This window comes from Diabrotica virgifera, chromosome 5, assembly GCF_917563875.1.
Source record: "Diabrotica virgifera virgifera chromosome 5, PGI_DIABVI_V3a".
Taxonomy (NCBI): Eukaryota; Metazoa; Arthropoda; class Insecta; order Coleoptera; family Chrysomelidae; genus Diabrotica; species Diabrotica virgifera.
This window is the reverse complement of record NC_065447.1, coordinates 8,294,580-8,311,956: the sequence shown is the minus strand read 5'-3', so window position 1 is coordinate 8,311,956 and position 17,377 is coordinate 8,294,580. Positions and strand designations below refer to the sequence as shown.

General features: G+C 31.9%; 2 protein-coding genes across 2 annotated transcripts; one reads left to right on the top strand and one right to left on the bottom strand.

Moving 5' to 3' along the window:
* Positions 1-394: 394 nt before the first annotated feature.
* Positions 395-6,297, bottom strand: LOC114336849 (RPII140-upstream gene protein). Its single transcript, XM_028287273.2, has 5 exons — positions 6,048-6,297; positions 3,763-3,928; positions 3,617-3,705; positions 3,426-3,559; positions 395-702 (listed from the first exon to the last, which is right to left on the bottom strand). Exons 1-5 carry the CDS (start codon positions 6,218-6,220, stop codon positions 410-412), a joined length of 855 nt encoding a protein of 284 aa, XP_028143074.1. The 5' UTR covers positions 6,221-6,297; the 3' UTR covers positions 395-409.
* Positions 6,298-6,443: 146 nt separating this feature from the next.
* Positions 6,444-17,117, top strand: LOC114336946 (glucoside xylosyltransferase 1). Its single transcript, XM_028287360.2, has 7 exons — positions 6,444-6,709; positions 6,770-6,917; positions 7,864-7,995; positions 8,052-8,244; positions 8,983-9,132; positions 9,887-10,059; positions 12,101-17,117. The coding sequence occupies exons 1-7, from the start codon at positions 6,540-6,542 to the stop codon at positions 12,248-12,250; spliced, it is 1,116 nt and encodes a 371-aa protein (XP_028143161.1). The 5' UTR covers positions 6,444-6,539; the 3' UTR covers positions 12,251-17,117.
* Positions 17,118-17,377: the final 260 nt, after the last annotated feature.

Genomic DNA, 17,377 nt, shown 5'->3' with positions numbered 1-17,377 from the left:
GAAGTATACAGGAGAGTAATGATGCATCCAGAAACAAGACCTGAAACAGCCAAAATACAAAGAAAACTGTAAAAATGAGAATAGTAGGAATTTCATTGAGACATTGAAAGAGGAGTGAAGATATCAGAAGAAAATAATGATAAAACTTATCTTACATACCACATGTCAACAAAAAAGGCAACCAAAAATTGAAAATGGCATAAGTCCTGAACTTATGCCCATTTCTGATAAAATTGTAGTTAATGGATTTTTGTCCTTCTCGAACTTAATAAATTTTATCTTACTATAAAGAGTTAGCTAGTAACTTAGCACACAGTATAAATTCAAAGGCACTACAGATTTTGCAGGTCAAAACATGAAGAATAAATACAGTAAATAAATAAAAAAATACTAATAATTATAAATAATTTTATTTACTCGTATCTGTCTCTTTTGTCTTATTACTCGTATCTGTCTCTTTTGTCTTATTTTCTACTACATTTAACATATTTATATGTTTTCCCTGTTCTCCTACTTCATCATCATGTAATTTTATGACAGCAAAATCTTCCTTGTCCATATATTCTCTAACACCTTTATTCCAATAATCTACTCTGGTTTGTTTCCAATTTTTTTGCCAATATCTTGCCTCCTCCATTGAGATTCCTGCCAGTTTTAGAATACCACAAGTTACTCCACCACAAACTGTGCCTAATACACCACCTAGAAGCAAAAATAAACATGATTATTACTCACAAATTAATATCGCAAAAAAAGATACAGGATCCTTTGTAAAAGGTATATATAAAAGACCCCAATAAGGGTTACATCACAAAACAAAACGTTTTCGGATTAACAGGTAATCCATCATCAGTGTTAAGCCAATAGCATGCATGCGTGAGCCACCAAAAAGTTATGGGTAAAAACCCTTTAAAAAGTTAAAGTTGCAAGATCTTAAATGATACTACATATTATTATTAAAATAGATGGATGTTGCAAATATTCCTGGAAATATTGAATATCCTCACATATTGAAAATTGAGTGTCAACTGACACTCCAGGGTAATATCCAGGAATATTTGCAACTTTTAAAGGGTTTTTACCCATAACTTTTTGGTGGCTCACGCATGCATGCTATTGGCTTAACACTGATGATGGATTACCTATTAATCCGAAAACGTTTTGTTTTGTGATGTAGCCCTTATTGGGGTCTTTTAAATATACCTTTTTCAAAGGATCCTGTATTTTTGTGATTTATGGTATACAGCCAGCTACAGGAATTTTATTTTCCTCGTGGATTTTTATCTCAAAAAAAGATGAAAAAACTATATTAGTAATTAATTGAAAAGGTTAAACAATTTATAGATTACAAATTTTAACTTCAAAAACGGTGTTTCCTTCAAAGAAAGAACATTCTTTTTAAATCATTGTCAAAAAGGGCAGCTAGCCTCCACTACTAGCTTAAATTTGGTTCTAGAAGACATGAGAAAGAAAAATAAATAAAAAGAATTTAAATTTATATGTGTAGCTCATAAAAAAATTAGATAAAGAAGCAAGAAAAGTTGGAATTAAATACAAATAGAGAAAAAATACTATACATGAAGAGCACAATTTAAAAATAGAAAAAGCTGCTGTACTTAGTAGTGCCAAATACGAGCAAATGTAGAATAAAAGAAATAATTTAAAGGGAAAAACATACACTTAAATGAAATAGGAAACTACACAAAGCCAAACAGCACACAAAAATCAAAATATAATATGACTGTAATTAGATATCTCGGACATGTTGTGATAGAGGATAAATATGTGTTGCTACAAATTATAATGGAGGGAAAAATATAGGGAAATCGAAGTATTGGAAGAAGATGCATCTCCTGGCTCAACAATCTGAGAAAGTGGTATAATTGCAGTTCCATCGATTTGTTCAGAGCTGCAATCTCAAAAATGAAAATAGCTGTGATTATTAACCTCCTTAGAGGAAACTGTACCTAAAGAAGAAGTAATCAAATCAATGATCACTATGGATATTAAATAGCTACAGTCCCTGGCCATATTATTAGACCCACTATAAGATTTTATATAAAAAATTAATTATGAGGTGATACTAAAGAGGTTTTTTGTATGTACCAGACACAATGTATATCTATTATTTTGTTGTCCATTTAATTGTCTAGTTTTTATCACAAACTAATCATCATTATTAATTAACAAATGTGTATTTATTGACTCTTGAAGAAAACAAAAATAACGACAATTAAATGTTAAATATTTTGTTGAGCCACCTTTAGCCACTATTAGAGCTGTAATTATGCGCGGCATACTATCACTGCAAACCTGTACTATTACGATACCTGTAGAATTAAAGCTCTAATAGTGGCTAAAGGCGGTCAACAAAATAACATTTAATTGTTGGTATTTTTGTTTTCCTTCAAGAGTCAATCAATACATATTTTTTTCAATAATAATGTTGTTTTATTTGTGATAAAATATAGACAATTAAATGGACAACCAAACAACATACATTGTGTCTGGTACATACAAAAAACCTACGTAGTATCGCCTCATAATTAACATTTTTTATAAAATCTTATAGTGCGTCTAATAATTTGGCCAGGGACTGTATTATGAAATTTAACAATAGGAACAAAAATGAGTTGTTTAGTTCTTCTTTCAAGCCGAACTGCGAACCACAACGAAGCAAAAAATGGAAGAGAATGTGGGCACATCTTCTTTCAGTACCATATCTGATGATCACACATTGGAAATCATATTGGCAATAATAACTTAGTCTAGAGCTGCTTGAAACAATCAGATGTCTATTAATAGCACTGTAGGAGATTTCAGAGCCAGGATGATCTTTCTTAACCTGGGCCACTTCTTCTGGCAATATTGCCCTGTATTATGAGGTTTAGTAGGTTTTATACTGTAGATCAGTGGTGGGCAAACTTTTTTAATGGGGGTGGGGTGGGGGACAAAGTTCAAGAAATTCTATGGGAAGGCCAGAATTATAGAAGAAATGCCTTTTGGTGTTAAAGCTATATGTATACTATCCAAGTCAATGGACCCTCGGCGGGCTGGATTAAATACTTTTCTGGGCCGGAGTTGCCTGCGGGCCATACTTTGCCCATCACTGCTGTAGACACTGAATAAAATTGAATGTAAAACTGTAGGCGCCTGTACCTGCCAATTAAAGGCATGGTAAAATGAATAGTTTTGACACTAAAAACAAGTGAAAAGCTTATTAGAAATAAACAAATAGACAGAAGTAGAAGACCTTGAAATGGGTAACTAATTAATGCAGCAAATATTTCACAGGGCACTATAATGAACTACAAAAAACCCCCTTTAAGAAGGTAATTCATTTTATCCTCACATTAATCCACTCATAACTTTCCAAAACTAATACCTACAAGAAATAATTTTTTAGATGATTTTAAAAACATTACCTAGTGCTCCTCCTACAATCCATCCTCTGGGACCCATGTTAAACTTATATAAGGCCCCTGTCGTTGTACCAGCGATTGTATATTCCGAAATTCCATAGCTGCCTTTATACACTTGAATCATCGTTGAAATTGCCCTTTAAAACAAATCTAAAGAATATTTGATCATTTTATTCAGGATATTTTGAACTTACACAAAACTAGTGGTGAATAAAGTCAACCTCCATCCCCACTTGAAGGCCCCCTTTCCAAAACTTATAGTAACAGCATCTTGCAATTTTCTCTACAAAACAATAAGCTATTATGATGAAATATTTATGTAAATATTTGAGGCACATACTTTTGCATCAAGATGATTTTTGAAGCTAGTTGCCTCATTACTTCTCATAAACTCCATATAAGCATGCCTACTATTGATCACACCTCCGTATATTGCTCCTATAAATATACTCAAGGCACCAACATGCAGTATTGACTGTGCTTCATTTGTAACATTACCAAATTCACTAAAATAAATCAAACATATTATTCTTTTTGAGTTTCAACATAATTTATCTCATTTAAGTAGTCTAGAAATTACTTAACACATTCAAGGACACACTGTCATTGTATACACGTATTCTTATGGAGTAAATGACTTCATATGCAGTCATGACCTTAATGTGTTAAGGTAACACATATTGATGTAAGCATGGAATTTAATTTAAGTAAGTACGTTTTTGTGTAACACTGGAATAAACCAGTCTAACAGCAACCAATTGGCTTATTGCTTATTACATATTGTATATAATGTACAACGTAATGTTCAACCTGATCATGGATGAAATAATAAAAAAAGAATACCAAATGGGAGAAAAACAACTTAAAATAATCTGCTATGCAAACGACGCAATACTAATCTCTCAAAGTGAAGATGATTTACAACATATGCTGCACCAATTTAATATAACTGCTAGAAAATTTAACATGTTAATTTCCCCAAAAAAGACTAAACGCATGGTTTTTTTTTTGAAAAATGGCTTTGGCAGAGCCAATTAGCCAGACTTGTTTCTGATTGATTGCAGATTCATAGTCATAAATTTCTTATAGCATAAGTACATTCTACAATTTTATTTTTATAGATACATTGGTACATTGTGCAGCTTTTTTTATTTTGTGTTTATTTTAATATTATTTTTTTTTTATTTTTTCAAACCACATTAACAAATTATGCCTATTTATTACATATTACGTTTACAACTTGTATTTACATAATTTAACATGTTTATAAATGAGATGAAGAATTTCCATATCATTTGTAAATATTAAAGTATTTAGGTTTATTGGGAAAAAACATTTTAAATCTTTTAATTCCTTATAAAGGTCGTTTATGTTATTTATGTTTAAATGACATTCTAATATGACATGTGTTAGATCTCCGATTTTGCCACAAGTACAATTGGGGGTATCTGCCAAGCCGATTCTATGCATGTAAGATGGCGTAAGAGCATGATTGGCTCTCAACCGATTAATGGTATTTATGAAATGTCTGTTATATTCTGTGTAAAACCATCTTTTTGAGAATATCCTAGGGTTACAATGAGCAAAATTTGAGCCAGTATTACATTCTCTGTAATGCAATTGCCAATTATTTTTAAGTTTTTGTCTGCTAAAAGTATCAATATCTGAAGCTGGAATTAAATTTTTGTTTATTTTTTCTCCGATCACATAAGCTGATTTAGCAAAATTGTCAACTATTTCATTGCCTTTTATTCCCGAATGACCCTTAATCTAAGCAATTGTTACATTTACTCCTAATTGTATAATTTCAAACAGAGTTTTAAGAATATTCAATTCAATGTGGTTTATGTGTTTGACTGTTTGAATATTACTCAATCTGTCCACCACGCTTTTACTGTCAGTAAATATAACATAATTGCTAGTTGGATTCAGTAGTACATACTGAACAGCAAACATTACTGCTATCATTTCTGCTGTGTATATTGAGCATTCAATAGGTAGGCTATATTGATGATGGTAATTTTTATTTTCGTGGAATACTGCACAGCCCGTTCCATTTGCGTCTTTTGACCCATCGGTAAATATGTACCTACTGAAAATTTAACCATTTTTCTCTAATAAGTATATCAAACATATTTGGCGGTAAATGTGAGTTTAAATAACATGTTTTAACCTTGTTAGAAAATAATGTTTTTGTCATTGCACTGTAGTAAACATGGTTTAACATTTTAAACGCATGGTTATAACAGCAAATCTAATAAGGTGTACATTAGAGCTATAGGGTCAGATAATAGAACAAGTCATGGATTTTAAATATCTAGGCATTACTCTATCTAGCTATAGAAAGCTAGAAACATAAGTGGAAGATCAAGTGAATAAAGCAAACAGAGCCACAGGTTGGCTGAATGAAACAATATGGGTAATCGTCTTGTTGGTAAATAAAGTCTGATTCATTCTCTTTTCAAAGAATTGCTATTATATCCTGACTATGGTATATCAGGTAAGTACTGATTCGACAATGAATAGACTTTTTGGACATGTTGTACAGACGTACATTGAATATATAAATATTTTGAATGAAAAGTTTTAATAAAAAACTTCAAGGTAGTTTTAGTAAGTACTTACTCTACTTCAAACATTTTTTTTAGTCTATCCCATCCTGTTTCTTCAGAATTACTGCTTATCTCAGTTTTATCCAAGTTTTGTTCTGTCTTCGTTAGGTTCTGTACTTTATCTGCATCAAATAATCCAGTAAGTGGAAGAAAGCAATATAATTTTCCACTTTTGCGTAAAAACATTTTTAAATTATTAAATTCTATAAAATTTTCTATTTCATAATTTTGAGGTTATGGTGTAATTTGACGTCTGTTATATAACCTTCAAATTGTAGTTAGCGTAGTTAGCCACTTAGACAAGGAAAAAAGAGTGTTAGCCAACCATAATGTCAAAAACATAACAAAAAGATGACAAAAAGTGGCTGTAGTGTCAATTAAATGACGTCATTTTAAAACTTTCAGTTGTCAATTAGCAACCAATCAATAGGTTATGTTTTTGTAATTGTTTATATTTACATTTTTACAATTCAAAATGTGAATAACATTTTCAACAAAAGAAAATATGAGACTGTATACTATATTGCAACTTGGGATACTACTCTCAATAGCTCTAGTTATTTTTTACTTGTATAGTATAAGACTAATTAACACTACAGACATATTAGAGGAAGCAGAATTTGAAGAAGTGGTAGAGGATAATGAAGTTACCACTGAAAGAATATATTTTAAAAAGTAATACAGCGTATAGGAATAGTTTCTTTATTCAATAATTAATAATGTTTGTATTTTTAGATCAGATATTGTTGTGGCAGTTGTGGCCTGTGGAGATAGGCTATTTGAAACACTAAATATGCTAAAATCTGCTCTTATGTTCAGCAAGGAGAAGCTTAATTTTATTATAGTGTCCGAAGAGAGGCTAATTGATAGTTTTAATGAAAAAGTAAGTCATTAAAACATGTTTTAATTCTTCTTCTTCTGCTTCTTAAGGTTTCATCTTCTATTGAAAGTTGGATATCAACATGGTAATTCTTATTTTACATACAGCAGCTCTAAATAGTTGGTTAGAGCTCAGACTAAACCATTCCCTTAGATTTTGTAATCGGGCGGTTCGTCTTCTTTCTACATCTCATTTACCTTTTATTTTGCCCTCTTTTATCAAACACAGCAGACTATAATGAGGATGCCTTACTATATGACCGAAATATTCAAGCTTCGACCTCTTAATTGTCTGTATAATTTCTTTCCTCTTATTAACCTGATCAAGGACTTCAATATTGGTAATTTTGTCCACCCATGATATTTGTAGTATTCTTTCATAACACCAATGCTGAAAAGCTTCCAATTTCTTAATCTTTAATTTCTTCAATGTCCAGGTCTCAGATCCATAGAGCAAAGTAGCAGCTTAACAACTTTATCCTTAGATCTATTCTTGGGTCTTTACTACATAATAGATGTTTTATTTTCACAAATTTTGCCCTTGCTATTTCTATAGTGCTTTTCTATCTGGATATTATTCTGGAGTGTCTCATTGTCTTTTGGATTTTTTGTAGTGACCATGACTTTGCTTTCTTTAAGTTCAAGGTAATACCATAATATGTGGTACACTTTTCGTTCAGTCGTTCCAGTAGATTTGTCAGACTTTGTAGAGTTGAAGTAAATATGACAGTGTCATCGGCATATCTTATATTATTAGGGATTTCACTATTTATGACCATCATATCCTTACACTCTCTTAAAGCTTCTTGGAAGTTGGCTTCGCTAGAAATAATAAACAGCAGGGGTGACAATATACAGCCCTGTGTTACACCCTGAAGAATTTGTATTTCTTCTGACATTTGATCAATTCTTATTTTGTTCATTTACTAATACTCCTTATTGATTTTTAGTTAGGAGAATGGAAAGCTTTCATGAATAATGGATTTACTTTTAAAGTTTTGCCATTGACGTTTCCATCAGATAATCCCTTGGAATGGAAGAAGCTTTTTAAGCCATGTGCAGCACAGAGATTATTCTTGCCAGTAAGTAATGAAAATTCAGGTGGCGCTGACTATGGTTCAACGATTTTATTTTTTAGAATCTCCTAGAAAATGTAGATTCTATTTTATATATGGATACAGATACATTATTTTTGACACCCGTAGAAACCGTTTGGGAGCATTTTAATAGGTTTAACTCTAGTCAAATGGCTGCGTTAGCTCCAGAACATGAAGATCCAAACGTAGGGTGGTATAATAGATTTGCCAAACATCCATACTATGGAAAATTAGGTTTGTTTCAAGTAGAGATGATTCTTTAATAGCTTATATTTAGTAAAGTGTCTACTTGTGTCTATCTAGATCACAATATTTTGTTTCCATGAGTTGATAATATTTATGTACTTAATTTGACGTTCCTTGTTTCCTATTACATTTCAGTTATCTTTCATTTATTTTATTGTTATTTCCATTGTTTGTTCTGATCTTTTTCTTAAATTAGGTAAGACACGCTAGCTCTAGTACTTGGTTGTAAGACCTTTGGACCATGTGGCTTCAACGAATGCCAATAGTTTTCTTATTGGTAGTTTTAGGATCTCATCTTGTTCAAACCTCAGTTAACCAGTGAATTTTTGCCTCACGTCACTTACCACATTGCAATGACATAGGATGTGTATAGCAGTCTCTTCTTCTATTTCATACTTTCTGCACCATAATTCATTCACCTTACCTAGTTTGTATAGGTGGTTTCTTAAACGGCAATGTCCAATCACCATTTCAGTGACCATTTTGATCTCATAAATTTTTTGTAGCATCTTTAGTGGTGCCACAGGAAGGTTCTGGGCCTACAAAGGTTTCTCTTGATCCTTATTTTGAAAAACAGACATGCTTATTCATTCCCATGCACCCCTTTATGACCCAGCACTCTTTATTATCTTTTGCCAGGTTGTTGAGGAAATATTTTTTTTATTTAAATATATTTGGTTATGAGATTTTGTAATTTACATTTTTCTCAATATTTTGATGTTTCAGGGGTAAATTCAGGTGTTATGTTGATGAATTTAACCAGAATGAGAGCCTTCCAATGGAAAGAGTATGTGGTTCCTATTTACAAAAAATACAAACTTAAGATAACTTGGGGTGACCAAGATATCATCAATATAATCTTTCATTATCATCCTGGTAAGTATAAATATTATCTGAGGTAACATGTTTTTAATTTTCTTGTGCTTTATTAGTCTTCTTCTTCTTCTTCCTTCTTGTATGTAGGCTTTAAAGCCTGTTTCTTCTTCAATATTATCCTCCTAAATTGTTTAGGTTATCGCACCACCTTTTTCTTGGTCTGCCAATACTTCTTCGTCCATTTGGTGACTTATCTCGTGCTATTCGTACTATCCTATCCTCTGCCATTCTACTAATGTGTTCGTTCCACTCCTGTTTCCGTTTTGTCACCCATCCATTTATGTCTTCTATATTGCATGATCTTCTTATGTTTTCGCTCCTCTCCCTATCCAACAGACTTTTCCCTGATATTCGTCGGAGTATTTTCATCTCTGTTGTTTCTAGTAGTCGTCTCGTTTTAGATGTGTCAGGCCTTGTCTCCGCCGTGTATGTTAATATAGGTCTAATTGCTGCTTTATAGATTCTTGCTTTTGTGTCTTGTCTTAAGTGTTTGTTCTTCCAGATTGTGTCATTAAGAGATCCCGCCGCTTTACTTGCTTTATTAGTGATATAAAATATTATCCATTCTTTAAATATTATTTAGCAGGAATAATAAAAATAATTTGACCAAACTGACAAAAAAAAGCGAAAAGAAACACTTCTAAAGAAATAGTTCCAATTTTGCCCATTCTTCAAGATGTATTCGATTACCACATAAATTATTTGAAAATAAATACAAAAATATAATTTTGATAATGTGTTTTATTCATTGTAGATAAACTGTACATTTATTCCTGCCGATTTAACTACAGGCCGGACCACTGCATGTATACCAGTGTGTGCAAGCCAGCTGAATCTGAGGGTGTAGCTGTAATTCATGGCTCTAGGGGATTTTTTCATTCAGAAAAACAGCCTATTTTCCAAGCTGTCTATCGATCATTTGAAGAGGTAATATTAAATTATTGATATTTTTAATCAATATACAGTGTGTTCCAAAAAGTTTTATACAGACGGATGAAAAACTTATCTTACATGTCACAAAAACATTATTCTTGATAAAATGCTGTGTTTAACCAGGAGTAATCCATAATCAAGTACATATGAGAATTTCAAGGCATTGGCTCGAGTACAGGGAAAATAAAAAATATTGATTTGTAGTGAAAAATAAAATGTAAAGAAAAATGTTTCTTGAAATTGTTATGTACTTACTTACTTAATCTAAAACTCTTCTACCTTTCGGTGTGAGTAACATTGTTGCAGTTGAGTCCGCGAGTCTTTACCCGTGCGTCATTAATAGCTGGCGAGACAAAACACATACTTTTTATTTAGCATCATTCTCTTCCAAGCATGAAATTAATGACAAACCAGCTGCCGCCTGTTATTAAGTAAAGACACATGTTATTTTTATGAACGATTTAGACTCAGTGCATTGAAAAGAGATAGGTACAAAGAAAGACGATTGGGGATGTCTTCACATATTTTAAGTACAATTTCTGACGTTTTGGTTTGTTTACTTTTGTGGCTGTCAGTTTGTTGAATTTTTTGCTGTTATTTTGTCGAATTTTTGCATTTTAAAGTTTTTTATAGTATACAAACAGTTGTTTTCACAACTAATTTTATATTGGAGTTAGAAATTTTGTAATAAGTTAGAAATTGACAACATACAAAGCTAACCTCATTGTTGACACAGTTGAATGCTTGTGTTTAAGGTTCCTCCAAAGTGAATAAAATAACAAAAAGAAAATATGTTATTAAATTCTTTTATAAATTGTTTATTTATTTATTAATCAATGATAATAAAATAATTTATTAAGCTACTTCAAATGTAGCTGTAATTATGCACCAAAATTTTAAAGCAAAACTTAAATTTGACATTCTATTTATTTGATAACGTCAAATTTTATACTATAACCCGTTATCGGAATAATATCCACTTGCCGTTGCGTTTAGTAAATTTCCGACTTATTTCGTATGCTTTAAATGATGACGCACGGGTAAAGACTCGCGGACTCAACTGTATGTATACATTCAAATTCTAGCCATCAAATATTTCAATAAACATGTCAGCAGTTGTTATATTTTAATAAGAAAATAACTAAAAGCTGCTGTAGTCTGCAGTCACTTCAATTGAAATTTTGTTAAAGTTAGGCAAATTAATCTGGAGTATTTCTAACAACTGTCAACAAATGTCAAAAATATAAGATTAATGTGTCTTTCTTCTGTCTGGCTATGTCCTTCCATTCCGACCTCTCTTGTGCGCTTTTCCTCCATTTTCTTACATTCATAGTTTTCAGGTCGTCTTTCATGTCATCCAACCATTTTTTCGTCATTATCCAGGTCTGACAACCATAGGTTATTACGGATTTAATTAATGTTTTGTAGATAGGTAGTCATTTTGGTTCTTTTGTTTAACAATTTCGATGTCGTCAAAATATATGTGCAATAATTTTGCTACTTCCGGAATTATCTTCCCCAATTTCAGTGCCCAGATATGTGAAGACATTTTCACATTCGATGATATAGTTGTATGTATATTGTGATATTTTCATTTTCAAGTGTTATGATGGTCCCGTGCTTGGTTTTTGTTTCACTGATTTTAAGCCCTATTTTTCGTGCCTCGGTATCAGTTTCCTTGAATACTTCCATTAGTTGTTTCATACTAGTGATAGCTACATCATCTGCATAAGCAGTAATTTGTACTGTTTTGGTATTTATTGTTGACGGTTGATAGATTGAAGTTGAAGTTACATTATGGATGTAATTGTTGTTATATTGATAAAAAAGATATTAGTATTAAGTTATTTTGTTATTATTTTATTCAATCAAACATAATGTAACAATTGTTGCGATATTTATTGCAATATTTATTTATGAACAAGGACAGTATAATAAAACTTTTCGGGACACACTGTATAGTATAAACTATACCGTTAATATTATATCTAGATCATTACTATTTTGTTTATTAATCAAATATGTTCTTCTTTAGTATCCGTTAGGTGGCGACATCTACCGGGAATTCTACCAACTTCTAGAGACGTACTTAGACAACTCTCAGAACAACAATTGTGGTAATGTGAAAGATATTTTTCTTAAGAATATACGTAAGTACATTGACCTTGACGTCGACACTAAATAAACGTCCAATATGTGAGCTTATATAGATCGTATATTAATTGTTTTGACCATAGGCGTCGATAGCGTTTTACAGGGGGCACGTGATATATAAAAAGTTTTGAACAAAGTGTATTATATTGGCGATTTTGCATTTTTCAAGAGGTAGAATTTATGTAGACTGTATTTGTTATTTTATCTTTCATATAAACCTTTCTCTAATATGGAGGAATGCTCATATATAGAACAAGAACAAGTGATATATTAAAACAAGTAACATCAATTGAAGGGAAAGCTGGGTTCTTTTTCAAGCTTGATGTTCAAAAATCTAGCCTAGATAAAACACAAAATTGTTCATTAGACCTTGAAATACTGAAAATAATTTTTTTCCTACAAATTCTACTATAACGTCATTGACTTATCAGTGACAGACAAATTTAAAATTTATACTTTCGCAGATTCACCAAATTGTATCCATTTCTTTAACTAAGGCAATAATATACCAGCTGCACAAATATTTACTAATATTCTCAACCAATACATCTTAGGATAGTAAATTAAACACCGAACTTGATAGACGACGTTTTTTTGGACATTTGCAATGTGGTGTGACATAAATATGTGTTAATGCAGTGGTTTCCAACATTTTTGTACCTGTGCCCCCCTTAAAAAAACAAAAAATTGTTGCGCCCCTTAATTTTTCTAACAATCTAATTTCATAAATACCCAACTGATATTGTTATTTAATGGGCTACAAAATATTATACAATATCATGTAAAAATATATATAAAAAAAATAATAAAATTTGCTTTTTAATAGTATTTAACCCCATTTTTAAATTCATTTTCAGACATTTTGTTACAATTTCCTAAGCTAATTGTAACAAACAATTGTAACAGCTGCATTCCCCCTTGCAACAGTCTAGCGCCCCCCTAGGAGGACGCGCCCACATATTGGAAACCACTGTGTTAATGACTTTTGTGTGAGCTTCTTCATACTACAAAAAACTGTTTTCACTTAAAAGAATACTATTATGTACTTATACAGTGTTAGAACTCGAAGAACTGAACATACAACAAATATATCTTGCAAGGTCGCTAATTATTAAGTTCGTTTGTCTACTATAGTTTATAATCTGGAAGTTAGACTAGAGTTAAATATTTTTGGTAGGTATTACATAATATAAAAACTTTTTAAAACATCCAAAGACAAAAATCATTATCTGACTGGTGGATACTGGGACTTTATCAACACTTCGATTTGTTAAGTTGCAATTTTTTTGTTAAAAAAGAGTTTTGGGCCATTTTGATGTTTTTTATATTATTAGTATTTGCATCGTCTTAGCGTGCTGTACTAGATCAAACGCTTTCTCGTAATCAACCAAACATGCGTATATATTGCAACTGACGTCTCTGCTGTGTTATTGTTTCTGCAGAGTTGTATATATTGTTGATCATCTTTGTGATTATTGCTATTGTTTCGTTGTCCATTAGTTTGAGTAGTTCTGCTTGTATATTATCGGGTCCTGCTGCTTTACCATCCCTTAGCTGTGTCATTGCAGAATAAACTTTCTGCTGTAATATTCTTGGTCCATCATTTACCTCTTCTTCTAGCGCAAAGGTGTAATATCTTTCTTCAAAGAGCTATATGATGTATATAGTATATATAAAGTGCCAAAACAACAAATACAGTATTTTAACGAAGAAGTACGTTAAAGAAATATAGCAAAATTGTATTAACTCAGTAAAGGTTGTAGCTGTGATATTTTGTATCATTCATACTCTTTTGAAGATCTGTATATCTATGACAGCATAAAATTGACCATCTAACCTTCGACATACAGTGGAAATTGTAGGAAACACGAATTCCAATGAAATATCTGTCCAATAATTAATGGGGTATTTATTCTACAGTCCAACAAACATAGCTCAAAGTCTGAAAATAACCACGCTCATGATGCGCGCGCATTCGTCATGCGACGGACCTCGCACTCACACTCATGGTGCAGACCGTTTGTATGTGCGTTTTCACTTCATTGTTTGCGCAGGCAATGGAAATTTCACACGTTCAGCTATGTTTGGCGTACGGTACGTAAAATATGCATTCCTTATTCCTATATCATTGTTGTGGTTTTTTTTAATCGAATCGGGTAAATAAATTATAGAATCTCGACTAATATTGATGGATCTCATCTTTTGCTCTCGACGTCCGTGCTTTAGATGGATATTTTTAATGCTAATGTCAAATTGTTTTTTTCCGAATCATATTTTTATAGTAATTATAACTTACATATATCGTACTTGGCAAGTTTATACCTGATACATCACAACTTTATTCAAAGTGACTAAAAATGTGAAGTAAATATCAGCATATTGTAACACAAATTACGCCCCTATATACAGAAATTGGTCTTTTTATACCTGTATAATAAAATTGAGATAATTCATGTAAACAATGGAAAAATCCAGAAGAAGAAGAAGAATCGTAGCTTCGTAACAATATGATTACTAAAAATTCATATTTTTCCAAGTTTTTATTTGAATTTATAAACAGGAAATAATTGTGAGGGGTAAATCTGGCGAATAGAGTGGATGGTCGATCAATTTGTATTCCAGTTGATGTAATCCACCCCCTTATCTATGGTGTAATCTTATCTGTACAATGGCCTCCTTGCGAGCAAGGAATGTTTTTGCGAGACAAACCAGGGAGCATTTGCTAAAATCGGTGTCTAAAGATTCCAATAAAGCTATGATTATATCCAAAACAGTAGCCATTGTCTTTATGGCCGATCGGTTTGGGTCTTTGTCGCTTTGCAGACACTCTTTAAGTGACTGCGCCATTTAATATATGTGTAAGTTATATTTAGATCTTTTTGTTTTTTGGTTGTGACTCGTGTAAATAAGATCAAAATTTTTATGCTAATCCATCCATGTTTAGATATATAAAGTAAGTAGACTTAATGTTAAGTTTTAGCTGCAAGAATTTGAAAAATTCTTGCAGTAAAAGAGCTCCACGCAGCGAAAGTTTATCCTAAATAATTATTATTTTTGTTATTGTAAAGACGCTACAAGATAGCGTATAAGTTTTATTGAGCAGATGGAAGAACATGTTTTCTTATATCTTGTTCAATGGATAATGTTTGTTTTCTCTTTCATGAGAAAGGTCTGCAAATTTTTTCTTTGTGAATGACCTTAGAGCCTTTTGGAATTTGGGTGGTTCGAGCTTTATAAGTTGTCAAATTGTAAGGATGCTGCTTTACAGTGCTCCTTTTTCAAAATAGATAATGTGTCTTGATTTTTTACATTTGTTCATTATAAACAAAGATAAGCCCATTATACATATAGGTCTAATATGTAGGACAAAGAAACTAATGGTTTTCTAAGAGATTAGATGAATAATAACGAATAATCTCACCTCACATGCTTTATTTGTTTGAACACACTGTTTGTTAGATACAATATGGACAGGAATACATACGGGGCTGAAAAAAAAAATAAATAAGCCATTGGAAATAACTTATAAACGACTTAATCAATTTACAGCACCCGGTATTGTACCTAAGGTCATGAGATTCAAGGCTCAAACTTTAAACGTATGACTTAAGTTAGCTGTCATGCAAACTCATCTATGATGATATAAACTTTCGCTTTGGTGTTCTTAGTATAAGGAATTGGTGCATATATTATCTAGTTAGTTGCAATAAATGAATCGCTATCCGGTTGTTATAAGTTTCTCTTGTTTTTTTTTGTAAAGTTTATATACAAAGATTTTATTGATAGTTTTATGAATAGTTACTAACACCCAATTTTATTGGTTTAAGATTTTAGAATAACAGCGTAGTGAACAAAAATCTATGAATGTTTAATACTTTATGTCATTTGTAATGGATCCGTATTCATTTTTAACTTTTGTGAGGAATATTGGGTTAAAACATGTTGAACGCCGCGCGAATCATATACGATTCACGCTTATTTTACTTACAGGGCCGCGCGAATCACACTTGCTTTGCAGTGACTGCTATACTATATGGACCTCGGCTAAGTCGGTCCAGAGAGCCGTAATATTGTATACATTACGGCGTTCAACGTGTTAACAGTTTGTGACACGAACAGTGTCAGCTAAAAAAATTACTATTATAAGTAGGAAAGGTTTTTTGATAACACTGTATATGGAATCAGAACGGAGAGAGAAACAACAACAGTCATAGAGGGGAGTCTGGTGAGAGTGCTCACTCAGTGAGAGTGAGAGTACTAGCACAATTTAACAGATTGGTGAAAACGTATTTATTTTCGGATTGCCAAATCTTCGTTGACGACAGCATTTACCAAATGTAATGTGAATATTGCAAAAAACTGTTTAATACTGAGTTCTTTGTGTAAAATCTGCTGTACCGTTTCTTCTGAAGTGCTTACAGTCTCAGGTATATCTTATATACATGGTATTCGGTAACGAATGGGCCATAGCTTAACCTTAGATTCCTGAGGTTAAAATAGGTCGATTTAAGCTAACTTATTTTAGTACGAAATTTGATAATAACCGAAATACAGGGTGTCAAAGTTAAACTTTTTTTTATTTATTATTGAATATTTCCTGACAGGCATTGGATAACAACACGAAATTTGGTAAGCGGTTTTTTGGGACGAGAAATCTACATTCGCCACCAAAAATTATGTATTCCGCAGAGGGCGCCACATACGTTTTTCAGCGCTCATTTAATACGTTAATATTTTTATACTCCACTCTACATACTTTTTGAATCAAAACTTTTATTCTCTTAAGAGGCTACAGTAGCGATCAACAGGTAGCCACAAACGCGTTCCAAGATTGCGGCTCTAATTTTAAATATTTTGTCGAGATATTTGGCACACATATTCGTAATATAATAAAGAATGGCGGTACAGAGCCCAATTTCAGAAGTATGTTAGTACGTGGAAATTACTCTGTAACTAAATAAAATATTGAAAAAAGGAGCCTGTACCGCCATTAAGAAGAAAAAAATAATAAACTTTCTTCAAATAAACTTTTTTATCCCATGCCTAGATTTTGTGTAATCTTGGAACTACTAAAATTTTTTATTTCTAATAAGAAATCGAACATATTATAACTAAATAACTAATTAGGCAACATAGAGAAATTATCACTGTCATTTTG